Source organism: Agelaius tricolor, unplaced genomic scaffold, assembly GCF_023055355.1.
Source record: "Agelaius tricolor isolate 1412-34295 unplaced genomic scaffold, bAgeTri1.0.p SCAF_11, whole genome shotgun sequence".
Lineage (NCBI taxonomy): Eukaryota > Metazoa > Chordata > Aves > Passeriformes > Icteridae > Agelaius > Agelaius tricolor.
In genome coordinates, this window is record NW_027269271.1 from 20,089,820 (window position 1) to 20,108,408 (window position 18,589).

At 55.2% G+C, this 18,589-nt stretch overlaps 2 protein-coding genes across 7 annotated transcripts in view; one reads left to right on the forward strand and one right to left on the reverse strand.

Annotated features, from left to right (window-relative positions):
* Positions 1-10,729, forward strand: part of SZT2 (SZT2 subunit of KICSTOR complex) — a 55,807-nt gene extending 45,078 nt beyond the window's left edge. For all 5 annotated transcript variants that reach the window (XM_071436501.1, XM_071436504.1, XM_071436503.1 and 2 more), the window contains exons 64-72: positions 1,312-1,392; positions 1,775-1,849; positions 2,735-2,948; positions 3,225-3,408; positions 3,717-3,839; positions 4,071-4,572; positions 4,893-5,009; positions 5,112-5,180; positions 7,350-10,729. In XM_071436501.1, the coding sequence (XP_071292602.1) occupies positions 1,312-1,392; positions 1,775-1,849; positions 2,735-2,948; positions 3,225-3,408; positions 3,717-3,839; positions 4,071-4,572; positions 4,893-5,009; positions 5,112-5,180; positions 7,350-7,493 (1,509 nt within the window). In that variant the 3' untranslated portion in view covers positions 7,494-10,729. The remainder of the gene's footprint in view (positions 1-1,311; positions 1,393-1,774; positions 1,850-2,734; positions 2,949-3,224; positions 3,409-3,716; positions 3,840-4,070; positions 4,573-4,892; positions 5,010-5,111; positions 5,181-7,349) is intronic.
* On the reverse strand, positions 8,631-11,583 carry HYI (hydroxypyruvate isomerase (putative)). Of its 2 annotated transcripts, XM_071436508.1 has the most exons (8): positions 11,375-11,583; positions 11,187-11,298; positions 9,951-10,065; positions 9,726-9,804; positions 9,501-9,550; positions 9,256-9,325; positions 8,949-9,083; positions 8,631-8,761 (listed from the first exon to the last, which is right to left on the reverse strand). In XM_071436508.1, the coding sequence occupies exons 1-8, from the start codon at positions 11,568-11,570 to the stop codon at positions 8,673-8,675; spliced, it is 846 nt and encodes a 281-aa protein (XP_071292609.1). In that variant the 5' UTR covers positions 11,571-11,583; the 3' UTR covers positions 8,631-8,672. The 2 variants fall into 2 exon arrangements, with proteins under 2 accessions (XP_071292609.1, XP_071292607.1); XM_071436506.1 differs by having other exon boundaries at positions 8,631-9,083.
* Positions 11,584-18,589: the final 7,006 nt, after the last annotated feature.

Consider the following 18,589-nt stretch of genomic DNA (forward strand, 5'->3'; position numbering starts at 1 on the left):
ATGGAGGTCAGGCTGTGGAGTGGGCCAGTTCTGGTTGGCTTTTGAGACTGTTTCAGGCAGAAAGGAGGTGGGAGGGCAGAGAAAGCATGTCTAGACCAGCACCATCTTTGAGAGTTTGAATGTGATGAGATCTCCTTGCCCTCCTGCATGTCCTCCTACAGGCCTCAGAGCCCTTTCCTGGCATTGGGTGGAACCAGGGCAAATAATCAGAAGACTGGTAATGGCTTGGAGTGGGTCAAAAGAGGAACAGGATGACCTAGGGCAGGGATAGCTGCTTTTGGGTGAGATTCTGAAGTATTACCTGTCAGAGAACCTTCAGCATCTATGCTTAAGGGCAACTCTAGGGCAGAAGAATCTTTAGTTAGAGTGAAATGAATGCAGAAGTTAAAGAGGTTAGAGAAGATAAGCCTGGAATGGCTCTACTGTGAGAGCAGGCTGAGGTTCCTCATGTATAAAGAAGTGGCAGCTAGGGAGGAACAAGTCAGAGCTCTACCATATTGCAGCTAACCTGGAAAGGGATTGACGCTTTCCTGTCTTATTGAATACAACACCTAGAGACCATTAAATTAAAGTATTTGGAGCCAGTTTTGAAACTAAGGAGAGCGTTTCTTTGGGCAGCAGGTTTTGTGAACACAAAAGGTTTTGTGAACACATGAGTTTTGTGAACATGAGCTTACAAGACTGAATAAGTAAGACCCTGGGAGAGGAACCCATTGGAGTCTCTAGCTAAGTAGAAACTATCTATGGCTTGTGGAATCACCCTGGGATGATGGGAGCATGTAGCATTTACTCACCCTTTTCTGATACTTTATTGGCACCTGCCTTTGGCTGATCTTGGTGCAGGACTGTGGGTAAGACAACACCTTGCAGATAAAACAAGAAGAGAGCAATCTGCTGAGCAAGTTAAGAGGGAGCAAATGAATTTGCTGGCAGCTAAACTCTGAGTTGAGACAGGATGTCTCTGATAGCTGCTGTATCAGGCAGGCACAATGGTCTGGGAACACCACAGCAGGGAGTGAGGTTCCATGGACACTATCATTCCTTGGCTCAGCATCCTACACTCTGGAGACACCTTGTCCTCAGCAAGCAGGAGGTGAAGGGATTGATGTGCCTGGTGTGTTCTCTCAAAGGCTGTTTATTAGGTTTGTTAGGATTCTTTTCACTGTCAGCTCTGCCATCTCCTTTCTTCTCTCCAGTGAGATTGCTCAGTTGATGAGGCCTCTCTTTTTCCATCTCTGCCACAGAGCATTGTGGCAGCTTCACACCCCTGTGAGCCAGAGAACCTCTTCAGCTTTGTCCTTCTCTTCCCAGAGCACAACGCCTGCTGTTGCCACCTACCATCTACAGAGAGCTCTTCCAGGTGGGATTGTGCTCATGGAGTTGGCCTTCCAGGTAAGAAAGAAGAAGAAACAAAGTATGATCTCTAGGGTATGTTCAAAGACAGTGTTTAGGAGTGCAGCAGGGGCATGTGATTCTTCATTTGTCCTGTCCCACTTCTTCCATGGTCCTGCAAGATTGGGATCAGCTGGAGATGATTCTGCAGGGCTCAGAGCAGTAAGAGTTGCCTGGAGGAATGATAATGAAGAGCTCAGCACCAGTTAGGGTGCTCTGTGCTCAGCCGCATGTTGGCTGGTCTGGCTTGGTTCAGACAAGAGGTGAGACAGAACGTGGGGTGAGAGTGTCTGGGCCCCAGGCCAGGTGTGAAGTGTAGGGGCTGTGCTCCTTCCCTGCAGGGGCCCAAGGCTGTGCTGTGCTCACATGCTCTCTCCTCCAGGGCTGTTATTTCTGTGTGAAGCAGTACGCGCTGGAGTGCTCGCGCATCCCCATGGGCCAGTCTGTGAACTCCCAGGTAATGGCTTTGCAGGCACAGCTGGTGCTCCTCAGGGTCAGGGGATGCTTCCTGGGGAGGAGTGATCTCTGGAACATAGTGGGCATTTCAGGCATAGCAAGTTCTGGAGACCTCTACTCCCTTCTCATGGAAAAGCAGAGCCTCACAGAGCCTTCTGCAGCCACGTGCTCTCCATGGCGCTGCTTGAGCAGAGCTGGATTGCAGTAAAAGAGGGTGGGAGGTTTGGTGAGAGGATGACTCTCTTGTCACTCTCTTGTCCTAGCCTGGGGAGCAAGACAGAACAGACTGGGGAGGAATAAGAGCAATTCTGGCAAAGATGCCTGCTCCAAGGAAAGTCAGTGCATGGCTCTCTGCTTCCCTTGGAACAAGAAGGAAGTGGAATGGGAACAGGGATCTGTGAACATGATTCCTGCCCTTTGCTAGAGGATATTACTTTCTGCACCAGAAAGGTTCCTTTATACCTCTGTGCCTTGCTCTACAACACTCTTGGGCTGCCTGCTCTCTTCTTCTTTGTCAGGGTGTCTCCTGCCTGTTCCCAAGGGCACTGGGTGTCTGTGTAGAGGCTGGCCAGCCCCAGCCTGTCTGAGACAGGAGGCATGCATGACCATACTGTCCTTTCCAAGGGAGCTCTGTAGCAAGGCTGCATCTTAGATATGCCAGGAGTGTCTCTCCTAAGCTTAGAGCCTTCCAGGACCTTGTCTGCAGATTTGCTGAGCCTTTCTTTCCTGGAAAGCTTGCACATGCACGGGGCAGTGTTATGAGGCTGCATCCTGCTCTGATGCTGGGGCAGCTGCACTGGCTGTGCCATGCCTTGTCAGCAGGGCTTTGCAGGAGGGTGTGAGGTGCCTGGTAACACTCCTGCCTTGACTCTGTGTCCCTCCACAGCTGTCTATGCTCTTCACGGAGGAGTGTGACAAGGTGCGGGACCTCATGCACGTGCATTCGTTCAGCTACGACTTCCACTTGCGCATAGTCCACCAGTACCTGCTGGGCTCCCACATGGCTCTGCGCCAAGGCTACCATCTCACCAGCTTCCTGGAGGATTTCATTGCCCATCACTCTGACATCCCCAAGTTTGGCCGTAATCATGTTTTCCAAGGTATGTAGGTCAATATATGATCGGTCTGGGATTGATCACCAGCATATAACTTGGCAAAAGTCCTTTACAAATAAACCTTCCTGACCTTTGGAGTATTCAGGGAGATGACAGGGTGAGGATGATGGGAGGGTCTGAGCTCCAGGGGAAGTCCTTGTTGCCCTGTTGTGGAAGGGGCAGGTTGGTTGCTCTGTCTCCTGGAGTAGACGGGAGGACACTGCTCTGTCCAGGTAAGAGGCACAGAGTGTCTCCTGTGACAGCAATGTATTTTTCCACTAGGCACGCTGGCCCTGCCCACCAACATGATCACTGCACACCAGCTGTACAACTACATTGCTGACCACGCCAACACCTACCACATGAAACCCCTGCGCATGGCCCGACCGGCCACGGGCAACGACAGCAAGAAGGGAACACCGGGCACAGAGCAGAACGAATATGCACTGGTCTCTATTTGGAACAGGTGAGTGCATCTGCTGCAAGTTCCTGGGGCTGCTGGAGATTGGTGGCAACCTGCCAGTCCTCGGGACACTGCCCTAAGGTGCCAGCAAAGCTGACTCTTCTATACAGCGCCAGACAGCAGTTCTGGCCAGTCCTTCTGAGATGGCCAACAGTGGTGCATATATGTGCAGCTGCATTTGACATTTCCCATGGCACTTCTGAGGACTCCTGCTGTGTGGAATTCCCCATGTCCAACAGTTCTATTGTGATCAGGAGCCCTGGGAGAACAAAGTGAGGCTCCCTTCATACTGATGTGCTTTTTTATCCCAGCTCGGGCTCCTACAAAGATTCTGAAGGTCTGCGTCACCATGATGACTTTGATGTGTCCCTCCTGGTTTGCCACAGTGCTGCACCGTTTGAGGAGCAGAGCGAGGCAGAGAGACGCATGCTCCGGTGAGCACTGGGGGCCAGGGACAGCAAAGCTTCCTGGGGAGGAGGGCTCTGGGAGGGACTGGTTCTGTCTGGAATAGCACAGGCAGAGTTGTTGGTGTCTGGGGAGGATCATTGTGAGAACCTGGGCAGAGATGCATCCTTTCTGGCAGGGACAGAGGGTCCTGTGGTTCATTTGCAGTGCAGCTGAGAGGGGAGCAGCCCTTCCCCAGCTCAGTGTCTCCTTGCTCCCAGGTTGCGTTTCTATGTCATCATGACGAGCCAGCGGGAGCTCTTTCCGCGGCTCACGGCCGACATGCGCCGCTTCAAGAAGCTGCCGCGCCTGCAGCGGGAGGTGCTGGAGCCCGTGGTAGGCCGGGCGGCCTGGGAGGCAGTGGAGCCAGAACCGAGCCTGGGCCAGCAGCCGTCGGCAGAGCGGGAGCCGTGGCAGGACGTGGAGGACAGCAGCGAGTTCTACGCGGGGGGCACGCAGGTCAAACTGGGGCCAGGGCTCTTCTACACCTCTCCGCTCTTCCCCTTGCTGGCCTCTGAGGTGGCCTCAGCCCAGAAGCAGCTCAGCAGCATGGTGCAGCTGGCCAAGTGCCACTGTCGCAGGGACAACCTCTGGAAGCGCCTCTTCCTTCTGGAGCCTCTGGCTTCTGACAAGCTGAAGCTGGGCAAGCTCTCGTTGGTGGAGCTGGAGGAGCTGCTCGATGCCGTGCATGGGAAATCCATCGCAGATGTCGACCCCCAGCTGGTGAGCAGCAGGGATGGGGGCACAGCACAACAGCTGCTGTTCTGCTCAGGGGATGGAGTGGGGTGCCAGGTGAAGGGGCCTGCAATGCACATCTCTTCCTGCTTGGTGGGAAGGTAGAGGCAGGAACATAGCTCCTAACTGGCAGGGGAAGGGGGATACTGCATGGACCTGCCTATAGAGAGTGAACAGCCCTTGGTCAGCATCCTCAGTGGGCTGTGAAGGTTGCATCTGATCTGGGGTCTGAAGGCTGCTGTAGCATTATGGCTGCTAGTGCCATGGCTAGAGGGAGGCTGAAGATCAGGCCTTTTCTATGCCTTCAGGAATGCTTCCTCACCATGACAGTCTCCTGGTATCAGAGCCTCATCAAGGTGCTGTTGAGCCGCTTTCCCCAGAGCTGTCGGCACTTCCACAATGCTGAAACTGGCACCCAGTATCTGGTAAGACACAGCCCATTGCCCACCTGCAGCCTCTGTCCCTGTGTCCCTGTCCTGGGTTCTGTACTGGCTCCTTTCTAATGTGCTCTGTGACTCTCCTGACAGGTTGTGCTCAACCAGAAGTTCACAGATTGCTTTGTTCTTGTGTTTCTCGATTCTCATTCAGGAAAAACGGTGAGTCCTTGGGAACAGAACAACAGCTATGTTGGCTCAGGCCAGGAATCTGTCTAGATTGATCCAGCAGTGGCCAAGGGCAGGTGTGCATGAGAACATGACCAGGTCAAGAAGCTTGTAATGCTTCTCCTAAATACTGTTCCAGCATCTGAAAATCTATAGCTTAGGCCCATCCTGAGCTAGAAGTGGCCTTTGCATTTATTTAATAGCCCTGCACAGCTTTATTTCCTTTGGTTAATTTCTGGCATCCATGATTTCCCCTGACTTGCAGCTCCATAAGGCAGTTGCAGTCTAGGTGAAGAAGTTTCTTGGCTTATTTTTGAAACTCTTACTGTTCTTTCCATGTGATGTTCCTTTGTTCTTGTATTAGAAAAGAGTGAACACTTGATCCTCTTTTCCTTCACAGGATTGCTTTTGGATCATTTTCTCAGTTGTCTCTCTATCCAGGCTAAGCAGTCCTTCTGTATTCAGTCCAAAGTCAGATCATACTGAGTCTGGCTGGGAGGGGTCACCAGTGCTGTGGGCTGCTCCTGTCTGGGCAGAAAGGAAGGGGACCTGCACTGTCAGGGTCCTAGCAAACCTGCAAGGGCCTTTGCCTTCACCGAACTTGAGGGCAAAAATACTTTGATTTCATCTGTGCTCCCAGGCAGGGTACAGGATAGGTCACAGGGAATGCAGCTCCATGTGAGAGCAGGGGATCTACAAGAGGCTTCAGTCCACAATAAGGCTTCTGCAGAGACTGCAGAATAACTGATGCTGTATAAAATAAATCATGCTCCATCTGAAAAGCAGGTAGGGGAGACAGAAGAGGTGGTGCTTGCTGGAAGGCTGCTCAGTGCCTCCTGCTACCTGATGGTCATAGTGTCACCTTGTGGTCATTGATATGATAAACCTAGAACCTCCATCCCCTCTCCAAGTGACTCTCATTTTGTAACAGAAATCCTTTGTTTTCATAACATTGTATTTTGTGCTTAGCATTCATCCCATTCTTGTGGCCTCTCAAAAGTCTCTCAGGGTTTTGTTTTTTGGTGGTTTTTTTTTTTTGCATTATCCCAATTGTCTTTTGTATTAGTCCCTCAAATTTTATCAACATACTCCTCATCTTTGTACTAGACTTGTTAAAGTACTAGGCAACGTGAGTCCCGAAACCTGTTCTGAACGACCTCTATCTGTAACCTCTCTCCATTTCCCCTTTCAGCATTGCCATGTTCTCATCTTATAATTTTTGAGTTAATTCCTATCTTTTCAGCTTACCTAAATTTCCCATGTGACACCACATCAAATCCATCCTGAATCTCAGATAAGATGTACCATGATTCCTTTGTCTGGAAATATTGCCTTATCAAAGAGAATTTTAGCGTTAGCACATCACTTTGGTAACACTGAGCTGCATTTCCCTCATGGTTCTGTCTCCCCCAGTCTGCTCTGAAACCTTGCATGCTGCTGGAGCTGGTTTCACAAATAACTTCCTTTCTCCTCCTAAATGATGGTGGTACATTTGCTGTTTTGTAGTTACACAGCTCTTATCATGGCTTAACCAGTTTGTAGGGGACCCTGGCTACTGGATGTGCTGCATTTCAACTCTGGAGAACATCCTGTCCCTGTGTCTTGCCTCCATGATGCTGATCTGAGTGCACTGAGTCATATTTTTGTTCTGCTTCAGCTCCTGCAACCTCTGCCTGCTCCCTGTTCCTCTCTGCCTTTGCCCTGCCTTTTCAGTACAGTCACTAGTCAGAGTGGAGCAGGCAGCGTTTATTTTTAGGATTGCGGTTATTACATTTAATCTCCTCCCCTTCCCCATTTGTTGCACTCCTACTCTTTCCCTTAGAAGAAGAAATTTCCCTCTAATTTCCCTGGAAGCTCCTGTTATTGTGGAGGCAGTAGGATCCCCTCCTCTCCTGTGGCTGCTGCCAGGATTGGTGTAACTGCAGATGCATGAGAGCTGGGACAGAGTCGGCAAGTCCTTGCACCAAATTTCCAGCAGAAAAATTGGAAGTAGGTTCAAACATGCTCTGTCACAGGAAGAGGCATTAGTTTAGTGCCTTTGGCATTTTGGGATTTCTCCCACTATTTGCCTAACACTGCCAAAAAACTTCCACACACCTCGGCTAGGAATTGCACAGTGCTTGTCTGCATCCTGTCCTCTGACCCTCTCCTCCCTCTTGGCAGAGCCTGACTGTGGTTTTCCGGGAGCCGTTCCCAGTGCAGCCCCAGAACAGCGAGAGTCCTCTGCCACAGCTTGTGTCCACATACCATCACCTGGAGTCAGTGATCAACACTGCCTGCTTCAACCTGTGGACAGGCCTGCTCTAGCACCAGCACCCCCGTCCCGGAGCAGCGCCTGTTCTGACCTCGGCACGGCCGCGCCATGGTGACCTGGGGAAGAGCGGCTCTCTGGGGGGACCTGTGCGTGGGCACTGCAGGCAGCGCTGCCAGTGGCACACGTGGGGATGTGCACCTCCTCACTGGCTGGCTGGTATGGCCCTTGTGTGCTGTTTTCACTGGGTTTGATACTGAATGGCCTTGAACCAAACAGCAAGGGCAGGAACTTGGCTGCTGCAGCCTGGCTGAAGCAGAACAACTCTCAGGGACATGGCTTTGGCAAGCATAGGTGAGTTCTGCCTGCTGGGAAGGCACTGAGGAGTGTGCATGGCACCATCTTCTGCCCAGGGCAGCACTGCACAGTGCTCTGGCTTCAGGAGGAAAGACTCCTGAGTGCAGGGCTGCCTGACTGGCAGTGAGGACAACTGCTTCTGGCCTTTTGCTTTCCTTGGGAGAGCATGAATGGGACAGGAAGGGTAAACTGGATCACAGGAACGTTTTATAGAGGTGTACATTTGAGCCATTGGTCTATCTGTGAAATAAACTGAACCAGATCCCTGCTCAGTCACTGTAGGCTGTGGAAAGCTGCCTGTGGAGGATGCAGAGCAGCCCTGGCTATGGGTTGGGTTTGTTCTGGAATCTGACACTTGCTCCAGAGCAGGAGCAGCAGGACAGTCAGCCTTGAGTATCCATGTGCAGGCAGCTCCCAGCCTGTTACCTTGGATCAGACAGCCTGGGAGGAGGAGACTGCTTGCTTCACTTGCAGCCCTGCTACAGAGTCATTGCTGGGCACTGGTAACAGCCATGAGAACTTCAGTACCTGGAAGTCCAAAGTGTTCTTTCCACAACTTCAGGCACCAGCTGGAATGCTCCCCTTACTGGGGAAACTGGAAACCTCTCCCTGGACACCCCTGCAGCCTGGAAGTGAAAGTTTTCTGTGTACCTGAAGTCAGCTACAGTGGTGCCTGAGCCATCACTAAACTGAAGATTCTACAGGTGGTACTTGTGTAGATGAGGGTCCAACAGCTTGGGCTGGCCCAGTAGAGCCTGGGGAAGGGCAATGACATAGACGCTCCTAACCTCATCCACCACACTCCCCTAGTCCTAGAGAAGACACGTGCTCCTCTGTTAAGCCATTGCTTTGTCTTTTATTCTCATGGTTTTCTAGTTTTACTTGGCTGCCTTGCTGGTCCCACCGTGCTGCAGCCCTCGGCTTTCCCAGTAGGATCGCAGCCAGCCCAGACCTTCCAGGGTGTCTCCTGCAGTGACAGACAAGGTCTCCTGCTGCAGCTGGAGCAGCTTCTGTTCAGGACAGAGCCCTCATCCCCAGGTAGGGATGACACCCACTACCTGTGCCCCCAGGACCTGCCTGTCTTTGCACAGTACCCAGCCAGCTGGTCTGTGCTTGGCCCTGCCCGCGGGGCTCAGACCTGCAGGCCCACTCACCCTTTGGAGCATACTCGCACCCCACGTAGCCAGTGTAGCCAAGGGACTCCAGGAGCTCAAAGATGTAGGGGAAGTTCAGCTCCCCAGGGCTATCGGGCTCGTGCCGCCCTGGCACCTGTGCAATCTGGATATGACCTAGGGAGGGAAGGGGAGAGGCCATGCCCAAGGCAGCCCTGCCTGCAGCCTTCTTTGGCATGAGACAAGGTGAGCCAAGAGCAGCCCCACACCCCCAGCCAGCTACAGCAGAGCCTGGAGTAGGAGGGCCCTGTCAAAGCCCCTCCCCAGTGGTCTGGGCACAGGGTGTTACCAATGAGTGGGAAGTACGTCTCCAGGTTGCGTGACAAATTGCCATCCATGATCTGGCAGTGAAAAAGGTCCTGGGGGCGAGAGAGGAAAATGGAGGGTGCAGCTGGTCAGCAGTGAGCAGTTAAGGACAGCTGTGCTATGGTCCCTGTCCAGTGTCCCCAAGATGTATAACAAGCCCATGGCCACCACAACTCCTTAGTGGACCTGCGCAAGTTTCTCTCACTGAGAGTTTCAATGCTGACTCACCAGCTGCAGCTTCAGGTTGGGCCGTCCCACTTTCTCCAGGATGGCAGCAGCTAAGGGGACAAGAAGTGAGAAACTACTGCCCCCAGGGTGAAAGCTTTGCAGAGAAGCTCCAGGACCCCCTTTATCAACTGTGTTCTTTCAGCATCTCCCTCCTTGTGAAGCAACCTCTTGCCTTTCAGACTTTGGAGATCCTTCTCCTCTGAAGGAGACTCTTGTCTGGCTTACCTTGGTGTGGGGTGTTCAGATAGTAGCGAGGGTCAGTGATGCGGTTGTTGATAGGCTCCAACAGTCCAATCATGTCTTCCTGTAACACAGTTATGTCACCCTGTGGAGCCTCCTGTCATCTCTGCAGCAGGAGGCATAACTCCCCTGTGCCAGGCTGGAGGGATATTCCCCATCTTGGGTATCCTAAAAGCTGCACACACAAAGGAGGACCCATTCCCCACTTACCTGGGACAGGAGGTCAGCAGTGTATCTGAGATTCTCAATGAAGGTGGTTTCCATCTCACCTGCCACTGCAGCCCGGTCTGTGCCCAAGGGAACCCGCCCAGCCATCACATGAATCCTACAGGCACAGAAAGATTATCACAGGCAGCAGCTGGCCTGATCTAATACACCTTCCTCTGCTGATGGAAAAGGGGGCCAGGCTGGGGGAGCAGACACAGAAGGGGGTAAGAAGAGCCATCTCTCCTCCAGGAGGCACAACAGCAGCCAGCAAGCTGCCAGCCAGGACACAAATATGCACCATCTCACCTCAATTCAGAGAGGGATGACTTTGAACCTTTTGCCTGACAAATCACAGACCTTGCTTCTTCTCTCTTTTGTTAACTGCCTTCAGCTCTTTCACCCTGACTCGAACTTTCTTGGACTCTTGCTCCTTGGCGGGGCCCCAAACCAGCATGTTGGGCAACTGGCATGCTGCTTCTGCCAGGGGCCTGCCCCATGTGTGGTGTCACTGCTTGCTGGCTGTGAACAGGGAGGGGACAGTGCCCCATGCTGGACTGCCCTGCCATGAAGAGCTCAAGCACCAGGCCATCTTCAGCCATCATTGGGGGAAGGGACACAGCAGAAATAAAAGCCTTTTCAATGTGCCTGTACCAGTGTGCAAATGGTGCTGGGCAGCCTCTGGCGTGGCTAGCCCATGCCCTCCACAGGGCTTTGGACTGAGTTGCAACAGGAAAGAATGGTGCAAAGTAAGAGGAATAAAAGGGCCCTGTTGGTTTGCTGAAGGGAGCAGTGCCAGGCTAATTGCATCTTTTACGGTGTCTCTGCTGTGCTGGAGTCAGCGTGGCCTCAACAAAGCAACTCTTGTGATGTCCTGGTGGAAACGATTCGTGCAGTTGAGGAGGAAAAAGGGAGGATTATCCTGGGGACTGTTGTGTGGAGGTGGGAACAAGAGCCTCTACTGCGAAGGGCAGGGTCAGGCTCGTGCCTGGCAGCTCTGGGGCCGAGCACGCTGAAGCCGCGGCCCCGCACAGCGGGGTCTGCCCCGAGCTGGCTCCGTCCCGACGCAGCCGAGCAGGAGATGCTGCAGGAGAGGCTCCGTGACCCGGCGGCGGCGGGCACCGCGGGGCAAGGGCAGGCTCCGCTGGGCGCAGCGCTGGAGCAGCCCGGCAGCAGAGGAACGGCCCCGGCAGCCGCGGGGCCGGGGCCGCGGCCGGAGCGGGGGTCCCGCCTCGCACCTACCTGGGGCAGCCCACAGCCCTGGCGTAGTGCACGGCCGCCTCTAGGCCCTGCCGGAAGGCTGCCTGCCGCCCGGGCACGGCCGCCAGCCCCAGCTCGCCCGCCTCCGGGTCCCCTGGGAGAGAGCGGCAGGGTCGGCGGAGGGTCCTCGCTACCCCACGCACGGGGGGGGCAGCGGGACGCGGCCGTACCGGGGGGGGTGTTGAGGAGCGCGATCCGCACCCGCGCCCGCTCCGCCGCCGCCCGCAGCTCCTGGGCCGGGCAGCCCGCCGGCCAAGCCGCCTCCACCGCTCCGAACCCGGCGGCCGCCGCCGCTTCCAGCCGCGCCGGCAGAGCCGGGAGCTCCGGGAAGAGCCATGAGAGGTTGGCGGAGAAGCGCAGCGCCATGGCGGCGGGGCGGGGCGGGGCGCGGCGGGCCTGGGCGGTGCTCCCGCGGCCACTCCGGGCACCGCGTCCCGCCCGGGCTGCCCCGGCCCGCCCGCGGAGCGCAGCGAGCCCCCATCGGCGGGGGCAGTGCTGGGCTCGGCCTTGCGGGCATGCGGCCCCTGAGGGCTCCGGGACGTGCCCCCGGCCGTGGGTGAGCGGCCCCACGCCGCCTGTGACACGCGTGGGGCTCCCGGCTGCGCCCGAGGGTCTGCGGGACAGGGCCGCGCTGGGGGCGCGGGGAGCTGGAATCCGCTCTGGGAAAGGGGGTTTTGCCCGGTATTGGCCTGACACACGCGAAGCGCCCTCTTAATTGGTTTCCTGGGGAGCTCGTCTCTGACAGCGTCTCATTATGCGAGAAACGCTCTCTCCTTTTGTCCCATGCTCTGCATATTTTACCATAAAATGTTCATCTCCAGTTCTGCAGAGCTGTGGCTCGGGCGTGCAGGAGTGTGACCCGGCGGTGCCCGCAGGCAGCCCCGCGCTCCCAGTGCCCATTCCCTGTGTGCTCTGTGCGGCCCCAGGCACACTCGCAGGCTGCACGCCTGGGGTGCCTGTCCTGCCCTGGTACCATGAGCCGTGGACATTTTGGAGCCCCTTGTGTTTCAGTTTGTTCCTGGGGCCTCCTTCCCCGTGCCGGGGGAGCCCCGCATGGTCCGGCTCCTCTGTCACTGCTGCAGTAGCCCTCTGCAGCCCCAGGCAACTGCAAGGCCCAGGAATTCGCTGTGCTGTGGGAGCACAGCCTGGGCAGAGGCCAGACACTGCAATAGGTTTTTGGTGGGGGATCAGTCCCGGGGCAGGGCCGGCAAAGGGGATAGCAGTGGTGAAGCTACCCACTAAGGAGTATCAACTCAATTAAAGCTATTGATTAATCAATTAGAAGAGGCTTGAGTTAACTTCTCAGTAATAATCCAAACTGTCAATTGCAGGGAGCGGCATCCATGTCCTCGGGATGGGGCCATGAGATGAAAAGCCTCTCCACAGGATCCAGCACCAACCGGGCTGTACACCAAGACCAGTGTGTCCCCATGACGGCTGTGCCCTGAGCCCCATCACCCCTGCTGGGATGTCCCTCACAGCTCCTCGGTGTTGGGGCAGGCTTTGCAGAGTGATGTGACCTGGCTGGCTGCACGTATATCCCCAGCTCCCCTTCTAATCCAGCACACATGTCCCCAGGACACAGACTGCTCCCTGCCAGCGGCCGCCATGCCAGGGGAGCACTGCACCTTACACATGTCCTGGGGCCTCACTCTGTGGTGCACAGGGGTTGGCATCCTCTTCAGTCTTTTCCAGGAGGCACCCGAGTGCAGCTGTGTGGATGGCAGAGCTGCACAGTCATTGGAATCCCTAGAAAGAGAGCTGGTACCTGCCTGGCCTGGGGCTGCAGCCTCACTGGGTCCTTGCACCTCAGAAAGGCATTCACTGAGGCCGTGCATCGCCCCAGCAGCCCTGGGTGCATCTCCAGCTGGAGCCCAGGCTCCTGGCTGGGTCAAAGCCCAGGAGTCAGTGTGTGCGAGCAGGAAAGCTTTGCTGGGTGGGGGTGTCAGTGAATAAACAGAACTGAGCCCCAGCATGTGAGTGACCCGAGCAACCAGATGGGAATGCACAGAGCCCTCATGTAAACCTGCCCTGCGACGGCAGGCGAAGCTGAGGGCTCTGTGCTGAAGCATTAATAGCATCTTTATGTCTCTGGTAATATATTGCATTGATTTTCTCATGTTATAACTGCGGTTCCTGCATTGCAGGCCGGTGTTTTGTCACTTTACCTTGACAGGACGCAGAGGATTTACTCCCTGCCGTGGCACACACAGCTCTGGAGCTGTGCCTCACGCTGCTGCTGGGGCCTGTGTGTGAGGAGCCAGCACAATGAGCATGGGGGCAGATGGGCCCCGTGTCCCCAAGGAGGATGAGGAGGGGGCCAAGTGGGGCGCTGGACAGGGAGGGCAGCTCTGTACCAAGCATCTCTGCTGCTGCCCAGGAGTTTTATTAGCCTGAGGAAATCGTAGCTTCTGCACATTTTATTGTCGAGCTGACATTTCGTTGCAGACCCAGCTCTGGCCTCTGTGGTGGCTGGGACGGGGAGGTGGCAGTGCCTTGGGGTGCCCTGGGGTGCCAACAATGGAAGCTGCCCCCTGAAGTGGGGACACCAGTCCTCCCAGTACCCCATAAATCTCTCATCTCATTTTGCTGTAGGGCAGGTTTTATCTTTCTCCTTTATGAAAGATGTTTTAATTTAAATTGACATTTCTGTATTTTAACTGCTTGTCCCAAGCTCCCAGGTGGCTCAGCTGGCACCCCAGGGGCCAGGAGGGATGAGGTGCTGTGGGCTGGGGTGTCTGGATGGTGCCATCCCACTGACACTTCTTACCCCATCCCTCCTGGGCACCCCCAGACCTGTCCCATTCCCCCCTGCACCCTGTGGCTGTGTGAGGGAATCCGGGGCTCAGGATGGGAGGGGGCATCCCAGGCATCCTTTCCCCCCAAGCTTTCTTCTTTCCTCTAAAGCACCCCAATATTTTGCAGCTATGTTTGGATTTTGGCTTTTATAGGGAGTAAATTCTAGCCTCTTTATGTGTAGAAAATGGCTGGGAAAAATAATCCACATAATTTTGGATTATTTTGGAGGCAGCTGCAGAAGTTTTCCTTGTATTAAATCTCATGATTTTTCACCAAAGATGGTCTTCCTTAAACCTACACCCTCAGGATGCAAAGGGACTAAAAGATGAAAAACCTCTCCACAGGATCCAGTACCAACCCAGCCCTGCCTTCCCAGCTGTACACCGAGGCCAGTGTATTCCCATGATGTTCCCTGAGCTCATCACCCCTGCTGGGATGTCCCTCCCAGCTCCCCAGTGTTGGGGCAGGCTTTGCAGAGTGATGTGACCTGGCTGGCTGCATGTACATCCCCAGCTCTCCTCCTTACCCAGAATCCCACTCAATTTCTTGGACCTCCTTGTTTCCATGGCCATGGGCACCAGGTTTGACTCAAGGACCTGGCACTGAAGAGAGGTGTCAGTCCTGGTGCCCACTGGGGACTCCTTGGTGGGATTGTCAGTCGGTCAAGTCCTCCCCTGCTTACCCTGGTCTGTGCATACTGTACAGAGTTAATTTGTTAATTAGTGTCTTTCTGCTGCTGAGCCACCTGTTTTCTGCCATTGAGGTCTGCTGTGCCCTTCAGCCACCTTTCTTGCTCAGTTTCCACCTCCTAAAATGAAGAAGGTACCTTCTGCTGCTAATGATGGAGTGCAGCAGGACTGTGCCACAGCTGGGACTTGCCCTGGTCCTGTGGGGTCCTCCCCTCCTGGACCCCCTTTCTCTTCCTTCTCCTCTTCCTCTTCTTCATCTTTGCCTTCTTCTTCTATTTCTTCTTCCTCCTCTGCTCCTTCCCCTCCATCCCTCCAGCCCCTCCATATCTCCTCCATTCCCCTATCCCCTCTGCCTTTCTGTCCCCTTTATTTTTCTGGTTGCAGGCACTGCACAGCACATGAGAGATGCAGGGAAAGATGGCAGTCGCTCCCAAAGCTGTGACAAAGATTCCTGCAGGATGCCTTAATGAGCATGTCGTCCAGCTCAAGCCTCACTTTCTTGCAGCCTCCAAAAACACATGGATACAGAAAATCTGTATACAAGTAATGGGAAACAAAAGCCCAACCTTTGCCAACTTACGGCTATTCTTCATCAAGAAGGATTGAACTGGGTGCAAGCATGATATAAATCCCAGCAGAGCCAAGTTAAGGACTGAGCACCCCTGCCTCCCTGCAGCTCCCAGCATGGGTGGGCTCTCCATCAGCTGGCCAGGATTTTCTTGCTATTCCAAGATTTTGTAGGAAATTAATGAGGAGGCCAAATTCTCCTCCAGCTCTTGGAGGAGGCCAGGGTGGGCGGTGCCTGGGCCCGCTGAGCTGGCAGATGTTGTTTAACATTCCCAGCAGTAATTAATAGATGGTTTCATCACTCTTGTACAATTCAAGAATGTCGTCCTGCTTCTCTCCAAATACAGAGCAGAAATATTTGTTAAACGTGGCTGGTGTTTTCTCCTCATCATTAGTGCTCGAGCGGTTCCAGCCACTCCAGGATTTATCACCGTGCCAAAATTTTGTTTGGCCTCATGATGCTGCCACCAGCCCTCCCTCCACTGCTGGCTCCTCCTGTCAAGAGGCTCCCTTTATCACTTCCCCTCTGATTGATGTCCTGCTGGTTGCACCCTCTCCTTTACATCATGATTATGGATTCCTCCCTTTTCCATTCATTACACAGCAGGAGAATGGGCTTTGGCCAAACCGTCTCCCTGACCAGGGCACCCTGTGGAATTCAACCCAGAAAGGGTCTGCAGGGATCACTCCCACTACCCAGCACCCATGGTGGGCTGCAGGGGAAGGGCTCCCCCGGGGGTGCTTCACCCCACAGTGTCCAGGTGGGCTGGTGAGGCCACCCCAAGCAATGACATATGTGGGGACACAGCCTGGGTTGGGCTGGGCACAGCATGGTGACATCAAGCAGTGGCTTGGGAGCAGGACAGAGCTGCCTTGAGGGAAGTGGCAGCCCATTAGCCAGCATTGCTGGCACCCCAGGGAATCACTGCAGATACAAATTAATCGGAACCTCCCAGCTCATCATTAGTTATTAATAGTATCTATTAGTTATTAGCTATTAGTTATTAATAGGAGCCTGCCAGCTTGCCAGCAGTTCGCTCCAAACAAAAGCAAGCGGGTTCCCCCCAGGAGTGCCCTGCTCACGGCAGTGGCATGGCACAGTGCCAGTCCCCATGCCCAGAGTGGGGACATGGGGAACAGGTGCTCAGCAGTGGCCAACCTGATAGGGGAAAGCAGGACCCAGGGTGGGAAGGGGATGCTCCCACTGTGTGCCTGCTGAGCTGAGGCTGACCAGGTGCCCGGGGTCTGAGTTCAGCCCTTCCCTGCCTGCAGGTGCAGAGATCCTATGCATCTCCAGGGCACAGCCTGGCTCTCACCTCCTCAGTGAGCAGCCCCAGCAATGCCGGCCCCAGCACACTCAGCCCCGTGCCCGACGCCCTGGGGCACAGGAGCCGGTCCTTGTGGCCCTCCTCCTCAGCACAGCCCGCTGCAGCCCAGTCACCACGTTAAGCCATCTCTTAATTAATCAGGCTGATTGTAATGTGTTTTTAGGGCATTAAAATTCAATTGTGGAATTCTCCGCTGGCTGGGCTCGCAATGAATACAGAAGTTTGCCTAATTAGAGCTGACACGCAGCCGGCGGGAGAACCAGCCAAACAGCCCCGCCAGGGATGCCCACCCCGGGCCCCTCGCCTGGCCCCAACACCCCCATCCCTGCTTCTGTGGGGACCCCAGCACCCACCACCCTCGCCGTGGGCACCCAGCCCCTGCCCGGGGCACAGGGAGGGCAGCCCTGCCTAGCCCTGGTGTCCTTGGGGACAGCCTCATCCGTGTGCCTGTGCCAAACCCCTGCCCGGGCACCAGGCAAGAGCAGAAGAGATGTTTCCTTATCGGCAGCATCAGGTCTTCGTTGTCATTACTACGGCAATTATCATCTCATTTGGAGTCTTTAGCTGCCATATCTGTCTCCTGCACTGATTTATTCCGCAGGTCTCTTCCCCAGACGTGCAGGAGGGAAAGAGTCATCAATAAGGAGTCAACGAGCTCCGTCTCCCGGGAAAGCCTCTTCCCATCGGGAGCTGAGCAGAGGTGCCCTGCGGCTGGACCATCCTCCCGGCGCAGAGCAGCGCTGCCCACATGGCCGGGGCCGAACCGAAACACCGAAACCTGACACTTCCCAGCACCATTGCGGAGCCGTTCCCCCCAAACGCGGTGCTGTTGATGATTTCAGCTGCTGCTGGCACCAGCACACACAGGGCTGAACTGACCGTGCACACACAGGTGGGTTGGGAATCACAGGAAGGTGTTCAGGGATGGACAGGCACCCAGGGGCCACTGGGCAGGGTTACCTCCCGCCTGGCTCTGGCATGGCTGTGCCAGCAAAGCCCTGCTCCCCACTCCTGCTCCTCTGCCCACACCTCCACCCCCGCCAGGAGGGAGCCGTGCTGGCCGGGCGCCAGCCAAGCCGGGCTGTGCTGTGGGGCTCCAGGCTGGTGCATCCCCTGGGAAGGGCCCTGCAGTGACAGGTGATGCCGTGGGAGCCATCTGCTCACTGCCCAGCTCTCCCTGGGCATCACTGGGGCCGGAGAGGGCTCTCCTGCCCACTGTGAGCAGCCACCATCTCTCCCCATACACAGGGGACCCCAGGCACAGGGCTGGTGGCAGCAGTCACTCGAGCAGTCAGCAGTCATTGCTGAGCACGTGGAGCGGGATGCCATCCCTGCAGTGCCCTCAGGAGAGATTCTGTGTCTCCACAGCCCATGGTGCCCATCCCTGCTCCCACCCCCAATCCCTTGTTTGTAGCAGGGTCCCTGAGGCAAGTGTAGTGTCAGCAGGACAAGGGGCAGTGACCCGGTTTGGGCACAGGTAGGAAGTCACTGCCCGAGTCCCCACAGCACAGCTGAGCCTGGCAGTGGGGCACAGTGAACTGGGGCAGGCAGGGTGGCAGTGATGCCATCGTTCCTCACAGCTCCTTCCCCAGTTCAGTGACTCGGCTCCCATCCCACCATTGCACCCACCACAGCTCAACCTGCCTAATGGAATCCACTTACATGCAAAATCCCCACAAAAAGTGGTAATTAATGAAGTCCCTTTCATTACCATTATGCAAATGCGATTAATTTCAGCTGTTATGAATATGCAAATATTACAATTATGCTCTAATTGCCAATGTGTGCAAGGGAGTGGGCAGAATATCAAGTCTCAGACCAGGGCCCAGGAGCTTTGGGGTGCAGAGTCACTCCAGGACGTTTCAGGCAGGAGGGGGAAGCCCAGCTAGAGGGGCTCTACCTGCTCCTGTGGGCTCAGCAGAAGGGTGTGTGAAGGCACAGGCAGCAGGGACATACATCAGCCACCACCTGCCTGTGTCATGGATCCTGCATGGGCTCCTTC